Below are 15608 nucleotides of genomic sequence, written 5' to 3'. Positions count from 1 at the left end.
GACGCATAATTCATATGGCATACAGCTGCACAGCTAAATTGTAGATACTGTAATGATAAATAAATCATTTACATATAACAAAAGCGACCTCATACACAATACAATAACTGAAATGCCAACTTTGGATGGGAAAACTATAGATCCAGGGCGCTTTTGAAATGAAACACAAATAAACAAGCTTCGGTAGCTTTACTGGGCGTCGTGACGCCAAGCTGTCCGTGGTGCTGAATGTATGACGTCACACCGTGCGTCTCCTTTCCTTTCCCTGGTTTTGTTTTGTGCTAACGGGGCTAGCAACGAACGGAGGGTCCTACATCAGCGGACGGCGGCGGAAAAGACCCCAGGCGGCAGTGAGGGGAAGCAAAACGCGAAGGACCGAATACTGCCTGGCAAATAACCGGAAAGAGTTCTCTGAAAGGCTGTAAAATGTCCGACTTTGACAGCAACCCGTTCGCGGACCCGGACTTCAACAATCCGTTTCAGGTAACTAACTAACTACAGTGCACAGTTGCTAGCATGCTAACTGTCAGGCTAAACGCTTCAGTCCCTTGCTACATCGCTAAGTAAAACGATCAGCTACGCATTAATCACTTAACTTACTACTTATTTGAAGAAGAGGACTTACTACTCTTGCGTATGAATGAAACCAGTTGTGGTAAAAAGAAATAATTATAACACGGCGTCCCCAGTTAGCTGACTGTAAAGCTAGCTATAGGTTTTCCCTGGTCGGTATATGGCTAAGTAGCACAATCGCCTGCCCACAGAAAGCATTATACTCATTTAATACAATTCCAGGCCTTCAAATCAATGCAAGACGACGACAATTTATTGTCTCGTAGTTGACAATCGTGTTTAAACACCGCCAGATTAGCTCACGTCAGTATGAATCTGTTAGCTTGGACGCTATGCCATTTTAAGATATTAGACGTAAACTGTGTACTTGTCGACAATGCTGAATGTTCCCGGCTTCGAAGTTGCAACTGGGTTGCGATCGTGCTTCATCCCAGAGGTGTTTGTACTTTGCCATTACCTTTATGAACTAATAACACCGACAATACAGTCACAAAATGATCAACTGCAGTTAAGCATTGCTCTTCAGACATCAAGTGAAATAATGCTGCGTTCTTACCTGTTCAACGACGACAACCCTCCCACTCAACTAACCAAAAGAAACGTGATTGAGGCCACAATCTTTTAAGTTCGGGTGACTTGGGATTGGACAGGAAATTGGTTTGTGATTGGCTGGTAAGAGCACAGGAACAGGCTTCCATTTTGGTTGCATTCGGCTTATAGGTAAACTTATAAACATTTTTAGTCTATCTAGTTCACTCATCATGTTTAAAAAGGTAACAGACCTCCCACAAACTATTACCACTCGTGAACTCAATTTGCAGAGTGCAGCCCAATAGTGTAAAAGTCTCGTACATTTGTCTTCTAATTACAGTTTAGATTGAATTTAATTGTAATGTTGGTGTCACATTGTTTATTTATTTGATTGAATTAAAAAAAGTTTTTCTTTTAGTTTATTCACAATTTGTACTGTACTACACAAACTACCAATACAATAATAAAAACATTGTTAATACTCTGTTTGAGTGTCAATCAAAACTTGGAAAACTCTTGAAAATAAATCTCTTGTATTGCATTCCATTCAATGTGCAATCTGCTATGATGGTCAATGATTGAAATCTAAAATCCAATATGTGCTATCCTCTGTTTCAGGATCCTTCGGTGACACAGGTGACCCGTTCTACCCCTCCCGGCGGTCTAGAAGAATACAACCCCTTCACAGATGCCAGAACGGTCAGCTGAACGTCTGATTTCATTTTGCATTGAAACATTGTGACTGTTCGTGTTTGTGTGGGACCTCATTTGAAATGTTTCAAGCTTATCTCTCCCAAATTCCTCAGTTCCCGGGGGCTAAATTGATAAAACGGGACTGCGGTCTAATTACTTTAATTACTGCTGGTTTTCCAGGCTGCCCCTGGAAATGCCCCCAAGTCTGCTCCGGCACCGTCGCAGAACACACAACCTGCCATCATGAAGCCCACAGAAGAGCCCCCGGCTTACTCGCAGCAACAAACACAGGTGCGATATTGCTTTTTGTCTTCTTTCTCTGCAACAATTTGATTTTTTTTTTGGCCCTTTTTTTCTTCATCTGTATCAAAATAGCAACACGACTCGTACTTTCTTCCACAAGAAGTCCATGTCTCATCAATTTTGGAGAAGGCAAACATGTTTTTTAATTCAGAACAACAATACAAGCTCACCTGATTGCAAATCTCGGTTATTTCCTTGGTGGATGTCGTAGGACCAGGCACGTGCTCAGGCTGATTTGCTGAGAAGGCAGGAAGAGTTGGAGAGGAAAGCGGCCGAGCTGGACCGCAGGGAGAGAGAGCTGCAGTCTCACGGAGGAGCGGGTCAGTAAGTCCGACCATCCATCAGCGCCCTGTCACTAAAACCTTTTGAGTTTGATTAGATTGTCGGCATTCGAGAAAAACAAGCTTAAGAAGCCGGCTGAGCTCGTGCTCGTTTGCTTGACTCTGCCAATGCTCAATTTTGACCAACACATTTTCTGTATGCTGGAAGTGTCACACAAAGGCATCGAGGTGGACAGCCTTGGAACTGTATTGGTGCAGTCAAAAGTCAAACACCTGTTATGAAAAAGAGAAGAGCAAATTGTGCAAAAAGTACTGGGACACCAAACAGCTGCACATTCAAAAGATGAGAGAAGGTCAAATTAAGTTCACCTGGAAAGTGCCTACTTTTATACTTTCATTTGAGTCATATTGTTGCAAAGTAACAGGACTCTTGTTTAAGTACAAATTTGGACTGCTCACCCCTGACTGTAAGCAATGTCCATGTTTTGGCAGGTCGTAAGAACAACTGGCCTCCTTTGCCTGAGAAGTTCCCAGTGGGTCCGTGTTTCTACCACGACATCGCGGTGGACATTCCCATCGAGTTCCAGAAGACGGTGAAGATCATGTACAACCTCTGGATGTGTAAGCGAATCCGTCTCGAAGAAAGAGCAGCTATGTTCTCGCTTGAGCTGATTCTCCATCTTACTGTTGCAATTCCACCAGTCCACGCTGGCACTCTGTTTGTCAACATGTTTGGCTGCTTGGCCTGGTTCTGCGTGGACCCAAACCACGGCGTCGACTTCGGCCTGGCCATGTTGTGGTTTCTGCTCTTTACGCCTTGCTCCTTTGTCTGCTGGTACAGACCGCTGTATGGGGCTTTCAGGTGGGCGAGGTCTTGTTTTTCTTTCTTGCTTTCACTCTTGTTCCCAAGTGACACAATGGGGAAATGCCGTGGAAAAGTATTCAGTCCTATTTATCCTCTGCGTGGAGCTGAGACAAGCTGAGCTATTTATGCCGTGCTGGCGGCCATGTAATTATACATCTTATACTGCCCCCAGGTGGCCAAGGTGGGGCACAGCATAGTGACTATTCACCGACCTAATTCTGTCCTTTCATTTCAATGATGAAACTGTAGTTGCTTCAATTCCATCAGCTTGAAGCGTCTTCATTTCTACCACAGGAGCGACAGTTCCTTCCGCTTCTTTGTCTTCTTCTTTGTCTACATCTGCCAGTTTGGTGTTCACGTACTACAAACAATCGGCATCACCGGCTGGGGTACATGGTGAGCGAGTTTAATGGCTCTTCAGCGCGTCCTCCACGTTGGGACGCATCTCAGGTCGTGGTTGTTGTTTGTTTTGCAGTGGCTGGATCACAGCTCTAATGGGCCTGAACACTAGCATCCCGGTGGGCATCATCATGTTGCTCATCGCGGCACTCTTCACCACACTCTCCGTGGGTTCACTCATCATGTTTAAAAAGGTGACAGACTCCTCCCGCAGACTCAAGAATTCATCAATAAATCGAGCGCCGTCCGTCTCTTGTTATTCAAAAGTAATTCCAAGCATCTTTACAGGTACACGCACTGTATCGGACCACCGGTGCCAGCTTCGAGAAGGCTCAGCAGGAGTTCGCCACCGGCGTCATGTCCAACAAGACGGTCCAGACGGCAGCGGCCAACGCTGCGGCTAACGCTGCTTCCAACGCCGCCCGTGGGACCTTCAAGCCTCATCCATAGACACATTTTCTCACATGCACACACACATGCACAAATCTGTCTCTGCTCAATCACCCCCCGATTTGCTAATGTCTTCAAAAAATGTCTTCACTCCAAATCTAACCTCATGACTTACCCTGCCGGTGTGCTAGCCGGGCCCCAAATGAGTCACCTCCGCTTCATTTAGTGGGATTTACAAGCCCATACCTAAAAATAACCCCTTGTTCACCTTCTGTTTGACTGAACGTGTCCATAACTCCGCAGCCACGCTGAGTGACGGCATGACGCGTGCAAGTTCAACGAGGTTGCTAATTCATTAGCGTTGTGTCTCTAGAGATGAGCTGCATGTCCATTGGCTGTTTGATGGACGCCTTGTAAAAGGGACGACTCAAATGGCGTGCGCTTGCGTGCGTGGGACATCATTTGTCTTTGTAGCTTGTCACGCGTTAAAAAGAAAAAAAAAATCTAAAGCTGCTATCAATCTGGACGTGGCCTACACAAGCCGACCTAAACGGGAGGGGAGAGGGGGCATACGAGTCATGTGACCCATCTGGAGAAACAGATGAAATGGTATAAATGTACTTAAACAAAACTGTCAGTGTTAAATAATTGGCATGGATTGAATGATGCACATTAACCCGCAGACAACCTTTGTTGAGCCAAGGTACATACTGATTTTCTTTTTTTGGGGGGGTACTTTTACAACCTAGCACCGAACCAATTATATATACAGTATAATGAAATGAAATGACGTCCTCTCACAAATTGACTGTGTGAAATGAAATCTGGCCCTTTGTAGTTGAACACAAAGCTACTATTATTAGCTTGGCAGAATGGCAACAACGATGTGCACGAGTTAATTGTAGCTTCTGCCATCTAGTAAAACCATTCAATTGTTCTTCCTCTCACTGGCATAGATAGATGAACAAAGATACATCAATTGCAGTCGAAACATAATTTACAGATCGGGTAAATCAAATCAGAGCATTTCTGACCAGTGGTTGGAAAAGTGGCTGTGTTTAAAAGTTGTACAGACTACTGGATTTGTGTTGTACTTTGCCGCCTCTCTCACATTAATTGGGGGGGGGGGGCATGCCATAGGGTGAATGACTGAACTGTTATTGTTGCAAATGTTGAACTGGATCTCGTGTTCTAGCTAAAGTGTTGAAAGTTGACATTAACAAGCTGAAGCTAACTGCGGTACAGTATTTATTTTGTTTTGAATTTTTTGGGGAACGCGCATTTGTGTTAGTTGTTCTTATTTATGGCATAAATTATGTTCTTTATGGTTTGACATGATCAATTGGACGATGTGCTCGTGTTCAACGTATGACTGATGAAATAAGACAAATCCCTCAAGTGATATTCTACTGTATGTCCTCAAAAGCTGTGAGAACTCTACCAAATGTCCATTTCATTATTTTTTTTACCAGTTTTTGACATGTCACTTCACAAACAATGGAAGTTGTATTGTGCAAGCCGGTCTACACTTGAAGAATGTGAACAAAACAAATGAAAGAAAAAAAAAAGTGTTTTAGACCCGTGACCATGTTACTTCACCGAATCAAGTGTGTCAACTAATTTAAGAGGAATACCATACTTGTACATTCTGTAAAGATGATGATTTGATGCCCCCATTAGGAGTCGCGTTAAAAAGAAAAAGAAAAAAAATCAATGCACTCTTGTCTGGCCTTTGTCGCATGTGAAATAGTTTTCAGTTTTGTATATTTATGGTATTAACATGGAATAAAGATTTGAAAGAGACCATCTGTGCATTTAATTATCCAAGCTGCACACTGACTGCAAAGAGGTTTTTTTGGGGGGTCGTCCCATTACAGAAATCTAAACAATATTTACAAAAATGTATTCCAATGCAAACCAGTTTTTAAACACACAATCATACTTTAATCTCAATATGTCAATTTCCATCAAGAATATACTCGTGTTGAAAAGCATACAAACGGTATCCCTCCACACTAACATTACCAATTCATTTGCCAAAACAATAATACTTTTGTTAACGTAACAAAAACATCCCATTGACTCATAATGTCCCACTCATCTGCTCACTCTCAGAAAAAAATCCCACATTAACACTTCTCATGTTTATAGTTGGAAAGAAGATTACTTGTACAATGATGTAATCCATTTTAGAGGACAGCCATTGGTTACTCTTTAGCGGTCTGTATTTATTGTTCAATCTGTTTATTCTGCAGCCACTACATTAGGTACACCTGCATAATGGGATCCAATTAAAATCCATTATGATACTGCAACCACTGTAAATACAACCACAATATTAATATTCACATTAATTACAGTTTCATCCAAAACATTATTAGTCGCACACACACTTCACAGTTTAGATTTGAGTTCACATTTCGTGTGTTGGCAATTGGCAAGTGACCCGAGTGAAAATCCTCAAACATGTGTGGACGTTTCTGTTTATTTCATCATGTTTACCACTAGAGGGCGCAAAATCACTCTTCACGTCTAATATTGTTCAATAGACAGCCTGTTGCTCTGAATTTTGTGAGATACGTCATATATTTTTAGGGGCTAATTTGGATGAAAAGTGGTTACCTTGGATTGACTGGTTTTTTGTATTGCTTCTGTTCGATTGTGCTGATTCAGTGGTATGCACTTTGCCAGCAAATGCGCAAAAGTCTTTTTCTCAACTTAACCAGGGGTTATTAAGGTAGCAAAACAACCATTTAAAAAAAAAAATACATCACCTCCAGATCCTAATCTCAATGAGTCCATGCTCCCTTCCGTCGGGACGACTGCGATGTCACAGCACGCAGATGAGACTCTTGCCCTCATCTATCTCCTCCTGCACCTTGTCGCTGGAGGTGGCGATCTCAGCCTGCGCCGACAAAACGGCGCACAGAAAGGTCGCCAGGGTTCCCCCGATGGCCGCGTAAAAGGCCCACCCGAGGGAGCACAGAGCCGGCCTGAAGGGGGAAGCCTCGGCGCCGCAGTAGCTAATGACCTTCTCGGAGCCCCAGCCGGCGGGGTAGAGCATGAGGCCCACCAGGAGCAAGAGTCCTGGGGAGGGAGGACACAGGGGGAGGGAGGTCAGTCGAGTGTGGAGGCAGAAGATCTTGCTCCAAACCTCACCTACCTGCAATGGCCTGCATCAGACCGCAGATGTTGAAGATGCTTTTCCTAAGAATGCTTTGGAAGCACATACTGAAGATGGACACGCAGGCTACCACGGTGAGCACCAATATCCCCGCGGCCAGAAACAACATGGCCGCCTGCCAGAACCCGCTGGCCACCTCGGCGAAGGAGCCAGCGTACGGCCCGCAGCTCACCCCTCGTCCCCGGGTGTCGAGGCGCAGGCAGCGGGCGTAGAGACCCAGAGAGGGCCGATACTCGCTCGAGTTCACGTCGGAATCGGAGCGAGGAAATCCCAACAGCCAATCGGGGCTCATGAAAGCGATGAGCTCGGCGAAGGCCGTGACGATACTGAGCAGCGTCCAGAGCATGGAGCGACACGTTACAATCACATGGCACATGGTTGCGCTCTTGGAATCAAACTTGGTGAGCTCTTGTACAGTTCCTGACTGTGATGTTCTTTTCCTGGAAATGTATATGTTGTATTTGGATTGTCCTCAAAGCAGAGATCAACTTGTGAGCAGCCTATAATGAACCAAAGCAGCTTCCCTCCTCCATGGCGCTTTCAGGAACTCACACCTACAAAAAGAGCACAGAGGTTAAGTCGAGTGGGAGTCACAGACGTAAACAAACGCATTCCGGGACCTCTGTGATTCATCCGTCTTTTCTTGTGTTTGAAACCGGCGACATTTTCATACGAGACTCTGAATGGGGCGCGATATTCCCACAAACTTGGCTCCCAGGGCCAGCTGCGAGCAGCACTTCCAGATGTCCGCTGACTTGATGAATCACGTTCGCGCGTAAACCAGCACCATCCTGCCGTCGTATTACTCACACACTTTCGTTGACTTGACATCATCAATAGCCGGAGTTGGGCGGTTTCGGACCCCCCCCCCCCCCACGGCATTCCACACGGCGTGACATCAGTCACAAGCGGCAAGTCGACACAGGACATCAAGGTTAACGGTAATTCAGAATTCGATTTGCAATCGGGCGAGATTTTATTGGGAACATTTCATGATCTTATCTCTATAAAAAATAAAATTAAAAAAAGCCCTTTGTTGTTCACAAGTAGGTGTGAACAATTAATCAAATTCAAATCAACGTTGTAATGTAGTCGAATGATTTTGAACTGGATTTAATTTTGGATTTTATTTGGTCGGCCTTATTTATACTGTGTATACACACACACATATATGCATGTGTGTGTTTAGATAGGCTAACATTTTGTTGGTTTTATTGCTGTAATCTGACAAACTGACTTTCGTGTAGGTTGCTTGGATGCCACTATTGATGTTTTGCATTTTTCTGATATTATCACAGACACATGAAGGAAAAGCATAGCTGACATTTCAAAGCCACAACATGAAGAATCTTCTCACGTTTATCTGAGCCTGACCGTAACATAAGAAAACTGCGGGCATGACAACATCTCTGGAGCAAGTATGACAAACAAAAGTTTAGTATTTTTTTTTTTTTTTTTTGTATGCACATTTTGCATAGTGATTATCTCCCAAGCTAAGGTTGTCAAGGTTGTGCTGATGTTTAAAGCCATTCCATCTTCTATTCTGGTTCTAACAAGCCTTGGCGGACTTTGTCATAGTGTGTGGTTCAACACAGTAGCAATCAACTCAATACTTGATGACAACACGGAGGCCGGCCGGGCGGGCAGTCGGGCCTGTGCGTCCCGCCTAAACAGCAGGGTTTGCCTTCACGACTTGTTTACTTTTGTTTGTTTGCTTTGACTTTTGTTTTAGCCACCCTAGTGGATGAAGCCACAAATGTTTCCGAGGTGCTTATAAATATCGTACTAAAAGACTACCGTGACCGCAAATGAGCAGCTTTGCCACTTTAGACAGCTGGATGAAACTTAAACACACCTTTAAGTAGCAGTTAGACATTCCTATCATCATCATTCCAGCACATCTCTAGAGTTGTATTTTTGCTGAGTGTGCGAACGCACCATCTTTCCCCCGACGCAGGCCGATAAAAACACTTGATACCTTTCGAGATGGATTGCGGGACGTTCTCACACTCCCGCAGAGACGCAAGTCTTGACTTGAACGCACAAGATCACACACGTGCTCCGAAGGCCTCCGACGCCCTCACGGCAGGCGGCAGTCAGCGGTCCAACATGAACATTGCTTTGAGAAACAAACCTGCTCTGGTGGACTCTACAACAACAGGATCATATTTTCCTGTAGTTCTGTATAATGCTGACAACAGTCCATAGATAGGTATAGCATCGGTGTACAGATATTCAAAGAGAAACAGTGGAGCATGTATTCTTTATCCTCCGCAAAGAGCGACTAATATCACTGCAGATTAGCAATGTTTCAGGATACGGGTGTTTTGCGTTGGGATTTAAGATAGCACCTTTTTGTCTAGAGCTACTTTTGGGTGAACCTCAAGAATACCAGTAGCTGACTTTTACAGTTAGCCACAAACAGATCTGCACTAATGAGATCCAATACAAAGAAGCTGCGTCACTAATTGCTGCAAATTGTTGTAGCACTTTTTATTGCTCTTACTAATCTAAGGTAATGTTTATTGTTTGCAGCGGTGAACTCATAACGGGGTATGTTTGAATATTGTGCTGAGCGGTGGATTAGAAACAGCTGTCCGAGTGAAGCATTCTGGTTTTACGCCACTGCAAACTACCATTGTTTGAGTCAAGTGTCTGGGCCAATTAAAATTGAGCATTGTCATTTTTGTAAAGGCAGCCTTTTTGAGATAGCTCTTGTCCTGGGTCTCCTTAAATTGTGCAGGTGTTACTTTTAATATTTAATCTTTAAGAACTGAATTAATTTTCATGCACAAGACATTTTAATTATTTAACAATAGTTTTCCTGCCAAATCTGCTCAGAATTCAATCGTATCAATTAAACCTGTTTGCGTTCAAAAATCTTTAGATGTGTGCTCAACAACCAATCTGCTGAGCCATGGATGCCAAGATTTAAAATGAATTCAAATTAATAAATAATGAAAATAATTAGAAAAAAAATAATAACCTAACCCTAAAATTAATTCAAATTAATAAATAATAATTAAAAATAATACCCTAACCCTGATGGGAAAAAATAGAGAATTACGCTGCTTCCCCTAACGTTGTAAAAATGATTTTAGTGATGGTGAAATACCAAAATGTTTGTCCACTTTTAGAAAAGAGGCGTGCTCAAAGCAAAGCTGGTCACTATGCCGCCACCCGTCCTCCATCTGGGCCCAATAGCCACAAACCAAAACCACACCAGAGGCTGCGTCACCCACCATCTTACATCACTGACACACAGCTACTCAAACAAGACACCAGGAGCTGTTTCCTCTTTGTTTTTAAAAAATGTGTAATTTGAAACATCGTGCGGTTTTGTTGCACAACAGGCAATTTACTTCCAGAAAATAGTTGTTAAATGGACACTACCCTGCCAAGTTCATCATGGTCGTAGCCAGTTATGAGGTCAGACTGACCTTAAAATTTGGAGCGCTAGGGTAAGGGGCAAAATTCTTGAAATTGAGCACTGAAAAGCTTCAAGGCAAAAAACTGTTCCTTCAAATTTTCTTATATTTGAATCCATTTTAATTGAATCATGTCACTCGACTTCTCTGTCTGTTGAAGCTGCCTCGAAGGATTGGTTTTGGTGTTATAACGAGCAATTAACTTTTTGTGGTGACATTAGAAACGTCTAGAGACTTTGAAAAGCAGCAGAGTAAGAGATTTCAGTTTTTATAACGAGATCTCTTCAAAAACAAACATTCTTTCCATCAAGAACAGCATTTTATGTTATTTGTCCTGCTTTTCTTCAAATCAGAAGAGACATCCCTACGAATCTCTCCAAATGTTTGCAGTCTTTTCCTTATCGTTGATATACGAGAGAGGTCAGCTGAATCAAACACAACAATACAATGTGAGCTCTGTTTGTGAATCGGTTTCCTATTAGCTGTAAGAGCAACGACTACATTCTTTGGGCCCGAATGAGACGACGTGTTTTGGCACGGCGGGGCAGCAGACAAGCTGCAACATTCGGAGGAAAAGGACACCTATGCCCTGCAGTGATAACTCAATAGGGAACAGTCATCACAGATCATCTTTACAAAATCAACCAAAGCACAAGCAAGGGAAAGTAAACTCTCTTCTGATATAAAACATAACTAACCATACATGTGGACCAAATGGTAGGTTTCAAATGCCACTGAGCAACCTAAACAATCTCAAATGTTGACTTCATTAGTGTATCTAAAAGGTACTCAGATCATTTTTGGTTGGTTGTGGAAGAGCATCAACATATCACAGTAGTTACCAAACTTAAACCACTGTATATGAACACAAATGGTGCAGCAACACATGTAAACCAAAAATATAACAATACTCAGGCATATATTATCTATACACTGCAAAAAACAACGAAACATGGCTGCAGATTAGTCGCAAAAAAGTGTTGCTCAGGGCTCAGGTAACAACCAATCACAAATGTCACATGATCAAACTCAGGTGAGCCGTGATTGGTCATAATCACAGCCCTGGTTAACTGATGTCATTTTCAGTGAGATGGATAAAAACAAGTGGACTTTGCATCTTAATTCATATTCCATAAACACAATCATATAATAATAATAATAATAAATCTGAATAATGTTTTGCATGGAACATATTGTAAAGAAGACAATAGGTGGTTTATGATGTCTAGCCCTTTGAGGTTGTCTTGCATTATCATTCAAGACATTTAAGGCAAGCATGACAAATGTCACATGTTAACACTGCCATACAGAGAACTGACATATTCACTGCTTGTCTACAAACAAACTCTCTGAGGCGCTTGACTATCAGTTAAGTGTGAAATTGCACAACCAAGTAAAACAATTTGTGCTAGCCACAGTATGCCATAAAATGTGCCTTGAAGAAAGCCGTTCCGATTTTGGCTAGACTGTGAGTTCCGAATAACACCGTTGCACTTTTCCACTCATGACTAGCTAAATTATGTCGTTAAACTTTTGCAGCGTTTGATAACAGTGATTCTTTCAGGGTGTATAAATTTGTTAGAAAAAAATCTTACAGCACACCACCAAACACATTATAATTGAGATTTCACCTCAATTTACTCTTAGTGTGTACATCCGATGACTGAATGGCAACAGATGGACGTAGACATTAACCAAACCTTCTATCATCTGCTTGAAGAGCATTGAATCGTCCTGCCTGTTCTCAGACCAATTCTCAGATTGGTCGGGAATTTCTGTGTCGGTGTGTAAGGTCATTTGAAAAGACATTCCCACACATCATTAGCATGCACATGCGGGTGTGTGAATTAAAGCGAGGCTCCTGATCTGGTGCCACTCTCAGCCCAACAAAGGCCGCTCTGAGACACAGTCTTAGACACACCACCGCGGGCCCAGAATGCTCCCCTTCATCCTCAAAGATGAGGCGCCGCAACCTTTAACCTTTTCACCGGGTGCAGCGGGCCGGCCCCCTCGATACTAGCGGGGACTTGGCAGTGCCCCCCCACCCTCACACTTTGTCACAAACAAAGCCCACTCAGTGACCCTCACATTTCTCAAACACAAAGGCAGGAATGACCCAGCCTGGTCTTTCTAAAAAAAAAAAAAATAGAAAATACTTTTGATTCACACACTTCCAAAACTAACTACAAACACAACCAACTACCCTAACACAAAACCTAAATTAAGCTTGTGAGAGTGAGAGGGGATTTCCTAATGTAGTCATTTGGAAATAGTAGCTTGCACTTGAACTAAGCAAGAACAAACACAAAGCGCTTTCCTGGTTTTGTTTCGTTTTGAGATGTAGTAGTGCTTTCCTTTGCAACAAGCACGGCTCATTGGGTGGCATTGGTAAGCGGCCCTCAAGGACATGGAACTGGTAGAAAAGGAAAAGGAGGAAAAAGGAGGAGGGGGACACCTGTAGATAGTGTGCCATGCACAAATGTGTGAAGGAAAATCAAATAAAAACAGGCTTAAGGAGCTTTGAAGGGCAACATGCAAAACATCAATTTGAGTTGAAAAGTGGAACCTCCGCAAGTCTAAAGCACTTGAGGGAATCCAGCTTGGAATTTAACCAACATTTTCATTTGCCTTTGGACATCACCGACGTTAAGTCACATCAGATTTATTTATATCGCTCTTAAGACATAGAATTAGCTAAAAAAAAATTGACGATAAGTTCATCAGCTCTTTTAGACGATTAATTGATTGTGCAGTCTAAGAAAAATTAGGGCGCTATTTTTGTAAACAGCAAACCACTTTGATTGGCATGATTCAAGTTGGGTGTAACCACTCCCACAACGGCGCAGCTCGCCTATTTAGCTATAATTTTGATTTAACTTTTACATGTGATATATTTGAATTAAATTGTTATCGTCCTACATTTAAAAAAAAGTGTTTTTCAAAGTACATAATTTACAGTGGCTTTTTGAGAATATTATATATGCTTTTTATACGATTTTTAATTAACACCTTGGCCTACTACTCTACTGTAATGTTAGTCATTTTGGTTTGAGAACCACTGCCAGAGTTAAAAAAAAAAAAAAAAAAAAAAGAAGACCTCATGCACATGCTCACGCAACATACATGTCATGATTAATGCAATCACTTTTTTCCATTCATGATACCTGCCATCTTGCACAATAGAAAATACCACAATGATTTGATGGCAGCAGATAAGTTGCAACTTTTTCCACTTCTATTTAGAGCCTACCTTTGGGATACAGTACAGTTGGAAGAGGGCTTGTCAATACAATAAAAGTCGTTCCACCTTTGAGCTTTTCCCTAATTAAATCTAAACAAACGCTACTTGAACAGAGATACAAACATGCTTCCATACCTGTTGAAGGCAAAAGCACACGAGAAGCTGGCGCCAGAGTCCTCCACGCGAGCGTTGCAAAAAAAAAAGTTAAAAAGAAACACGTGCACAAAAAAGGAGACGTTGTGTTGTTTTGGCTAGGAGAAACGTCTCCCGGTGGGAGTCAGGCTTCATTCACTCAAGTCTCTCTTCTCTTCTTAGGGAAGTGCCTCGCCTCCTCCTTTTCCTCCTTCCTCCTCCTCCTTCTATGTGATGACGTCAGCCCCCTCCCTCAAGTCAAAAACAATTATTAAATTTTGTTTCTGTATTTCCATAATATTTAATATTTCCGCTTTATTGTTTTATATATTTGTAATGAGGTCAAACTACATTTTTAAGTGCTTTATAAATAAAGTCGGCACTTATGAAAGCTCAAAACAAGGCATTTAACTTCTGTTTTTTTCTCTCAAAAGGGTGGATCGAAAAGATACTCATATGTTGGTTTTTGCATGTCATTACACAGAGAACGTGCACTTTTACATGCGCACTTTTTCTGATAAGATGCACAAAATCATATACTTTAACATCAGCTTCTGCATATTTTCGTTCCACTTCATCACCACAAACCACATGCAAAATACGTGGACATCCACCCTTTATGTAATTTGGACATCTTTTAAGGCTTCCTCTTTCTCCAACAACACATATTTTGCTTCCTGAGAACTCTGTGTGAGGTGTGCGAGTGTGTGGACATGAGTGAAGAAGACTCAGTGGGAAACATAACTTTGCTGGTTAAAAAAAAAAAAAAGAGAGGGAGGAAGTTCCGCTGCGCCATGATGCCATTTGCGGTGGATGGTGCTGAGAGATAAACATGTGTTTATCGACTTGGCCTTCAATTATACGTACATAAATTATGTTAGAGTTTCTTGAGAAGCTGTACATTGGGGAAAGAAAGAAAGAGACAGAGAGACAGAGACTGCTAGATGAACTTGTCACTCATACTGTATGTCATTAAAGCACATAGCAAAGAATCTGAGCATTCTTTTATTGTGAATCTGCTCAATAAAAAAGTGAAATACAGCATTGTGACAGCCTTGCAAATAAAATATCTAGATGTGTCTCAACTGTATTCCACACACGGACACAGTAGACATGTCCTTACTGTATATGGTCATCAAACACTAAGCACAAAGTTGGACCACACACACATATTTCTACCATTCGCTTACAAAGTTTTTATTTATGTAAGCGGCGTCTTCCATTAATGTCAACATAGCATTCACAAAAGATTGCGGCATCAACGGCGTGACTCATCCTGTGCGAAGCGCAACTTGTATCCACTGCTCGGCGTGCCAAGATAAATAAACGCGGACACGCAGGTCACTTCTTGACTTGTGCTGGGAAGAGATTCCTGGCGGTTGCTAGGAGACGGAGACAAATACTCCTAACACAAACTACGTCAAGAAAAGAAGTCCAAGATATAATTTTTCAGAGATATTAGATGATTAAAAAGAAAAAAAAACCGACGACTTCTACTTTGTTTAAAACATTTTTAATACAGCCCTTTTCCCCAAATTGGCTCATTTCTAAGGCATCCGCATCGCTGGAGAAGCTACAGCATGTACGT

General features: G+C 42.2%; 2 protein-coding genes and 1 long non-coding RNA gene across 4 annotated transcripts in view; 1 reads left to right on the top strand and 2 right to left on the bottom strand.

Annotated features, from left to right (window-relative positions):
* Positions 1 to 1269, bottom strand: part of LOC148397752 (uncharacterized) — a 51111-nt gene extending 49842 nt beyond the window's left edge. The window contains exon 1 of the long non-coding RNA XR_015858674.1: positions 1130 to 1269. This is a non-coding gene — a long non-coding RNA (uncharacterized LOC148397752). The remainder of the gene's footprint in view (positions 1 to 1129) is intronic.
* LOC148397751 (secretory carrier-associated membrane protein 1-like) lies at positions 242 to 5838 on the top strand. Of its 2 annotated transcripts, XM_088376617.1 has the most exons (9): positions 245 to 483; positions 1723 to 1803; positions 1978 to 2088; positions 2312 to 2420; positions 2874 to 3002; positions 3084 to 3243; positions 3541 to 3642; positions 3722 to 3839; positions 3934 to 5838. In XM_088376617.1, exons 1-9 carry the CDS (start codon positions 427 to 429, stop codon positions 4093 to 4095), a joined length of 1029 nt encoding a protein of 342 aa, XP_088232743.1. In that variant the 5' UTR covers positions 245 to 426; the 3' UTR covers positions 4096 to 5838. The 2 variants fall into 2 exon arrangements, with proteins under 2 accessions (XP_088232742.1, XP_088232743.1); XM_088376616.1 differs by having other exon boundaries at positions 242 to 483; positions 3722 to 5838.
* Positions 5839 to 5956: 118 nt separating this feature from the next.
* LOC148397750 (LHFPL tetraspan subfamily member 2a protein-like) lies at positions 5957 to 14226 on the bottom strand. The gene is made up of 3 exons (XM_088376618.1): positions 14024 to 14226; positions 7199 to 7773; positions 5957 to 7122 (listed from the first exon to the last, which is right to left on the bottom strand). Exons 2-3 carry the CDS (start codon positions 7593 to 7595, stop codon positions 6866 to 6868), a joined length of 654 nt encoding a protein of 217 aa, XP_088232744.1. The 5' UTR covers positions 7596 to 7773; positions 14024 to 14226; the 3' UTR covers positions 5957 to 6865.
* Between the last annotated feature and the right edge of the window lie 1382 nt (positions 14227 to 15608).

Source organism: Syngnathus floridae, chromosome 5 (assembly GCF_059516105.1).
Source record: "Syngnathus floridae isolate MCC-2025c chromosome 5, RoL_Sflo_1.0, whole genome shotgun sequence".
Taxonomy (NCBI): domain Eukaryota; kingdom Metazoa; phylum Chordata; class Actinopteri; order Syngnathiformes; family Syngnathidae; genus Syngnathus; species Syngnathus floridae.
Note: the sequence above shows the minus strand (reverse complement) of the source record. Positions and strands in the feature narration are given on the sequence as shown.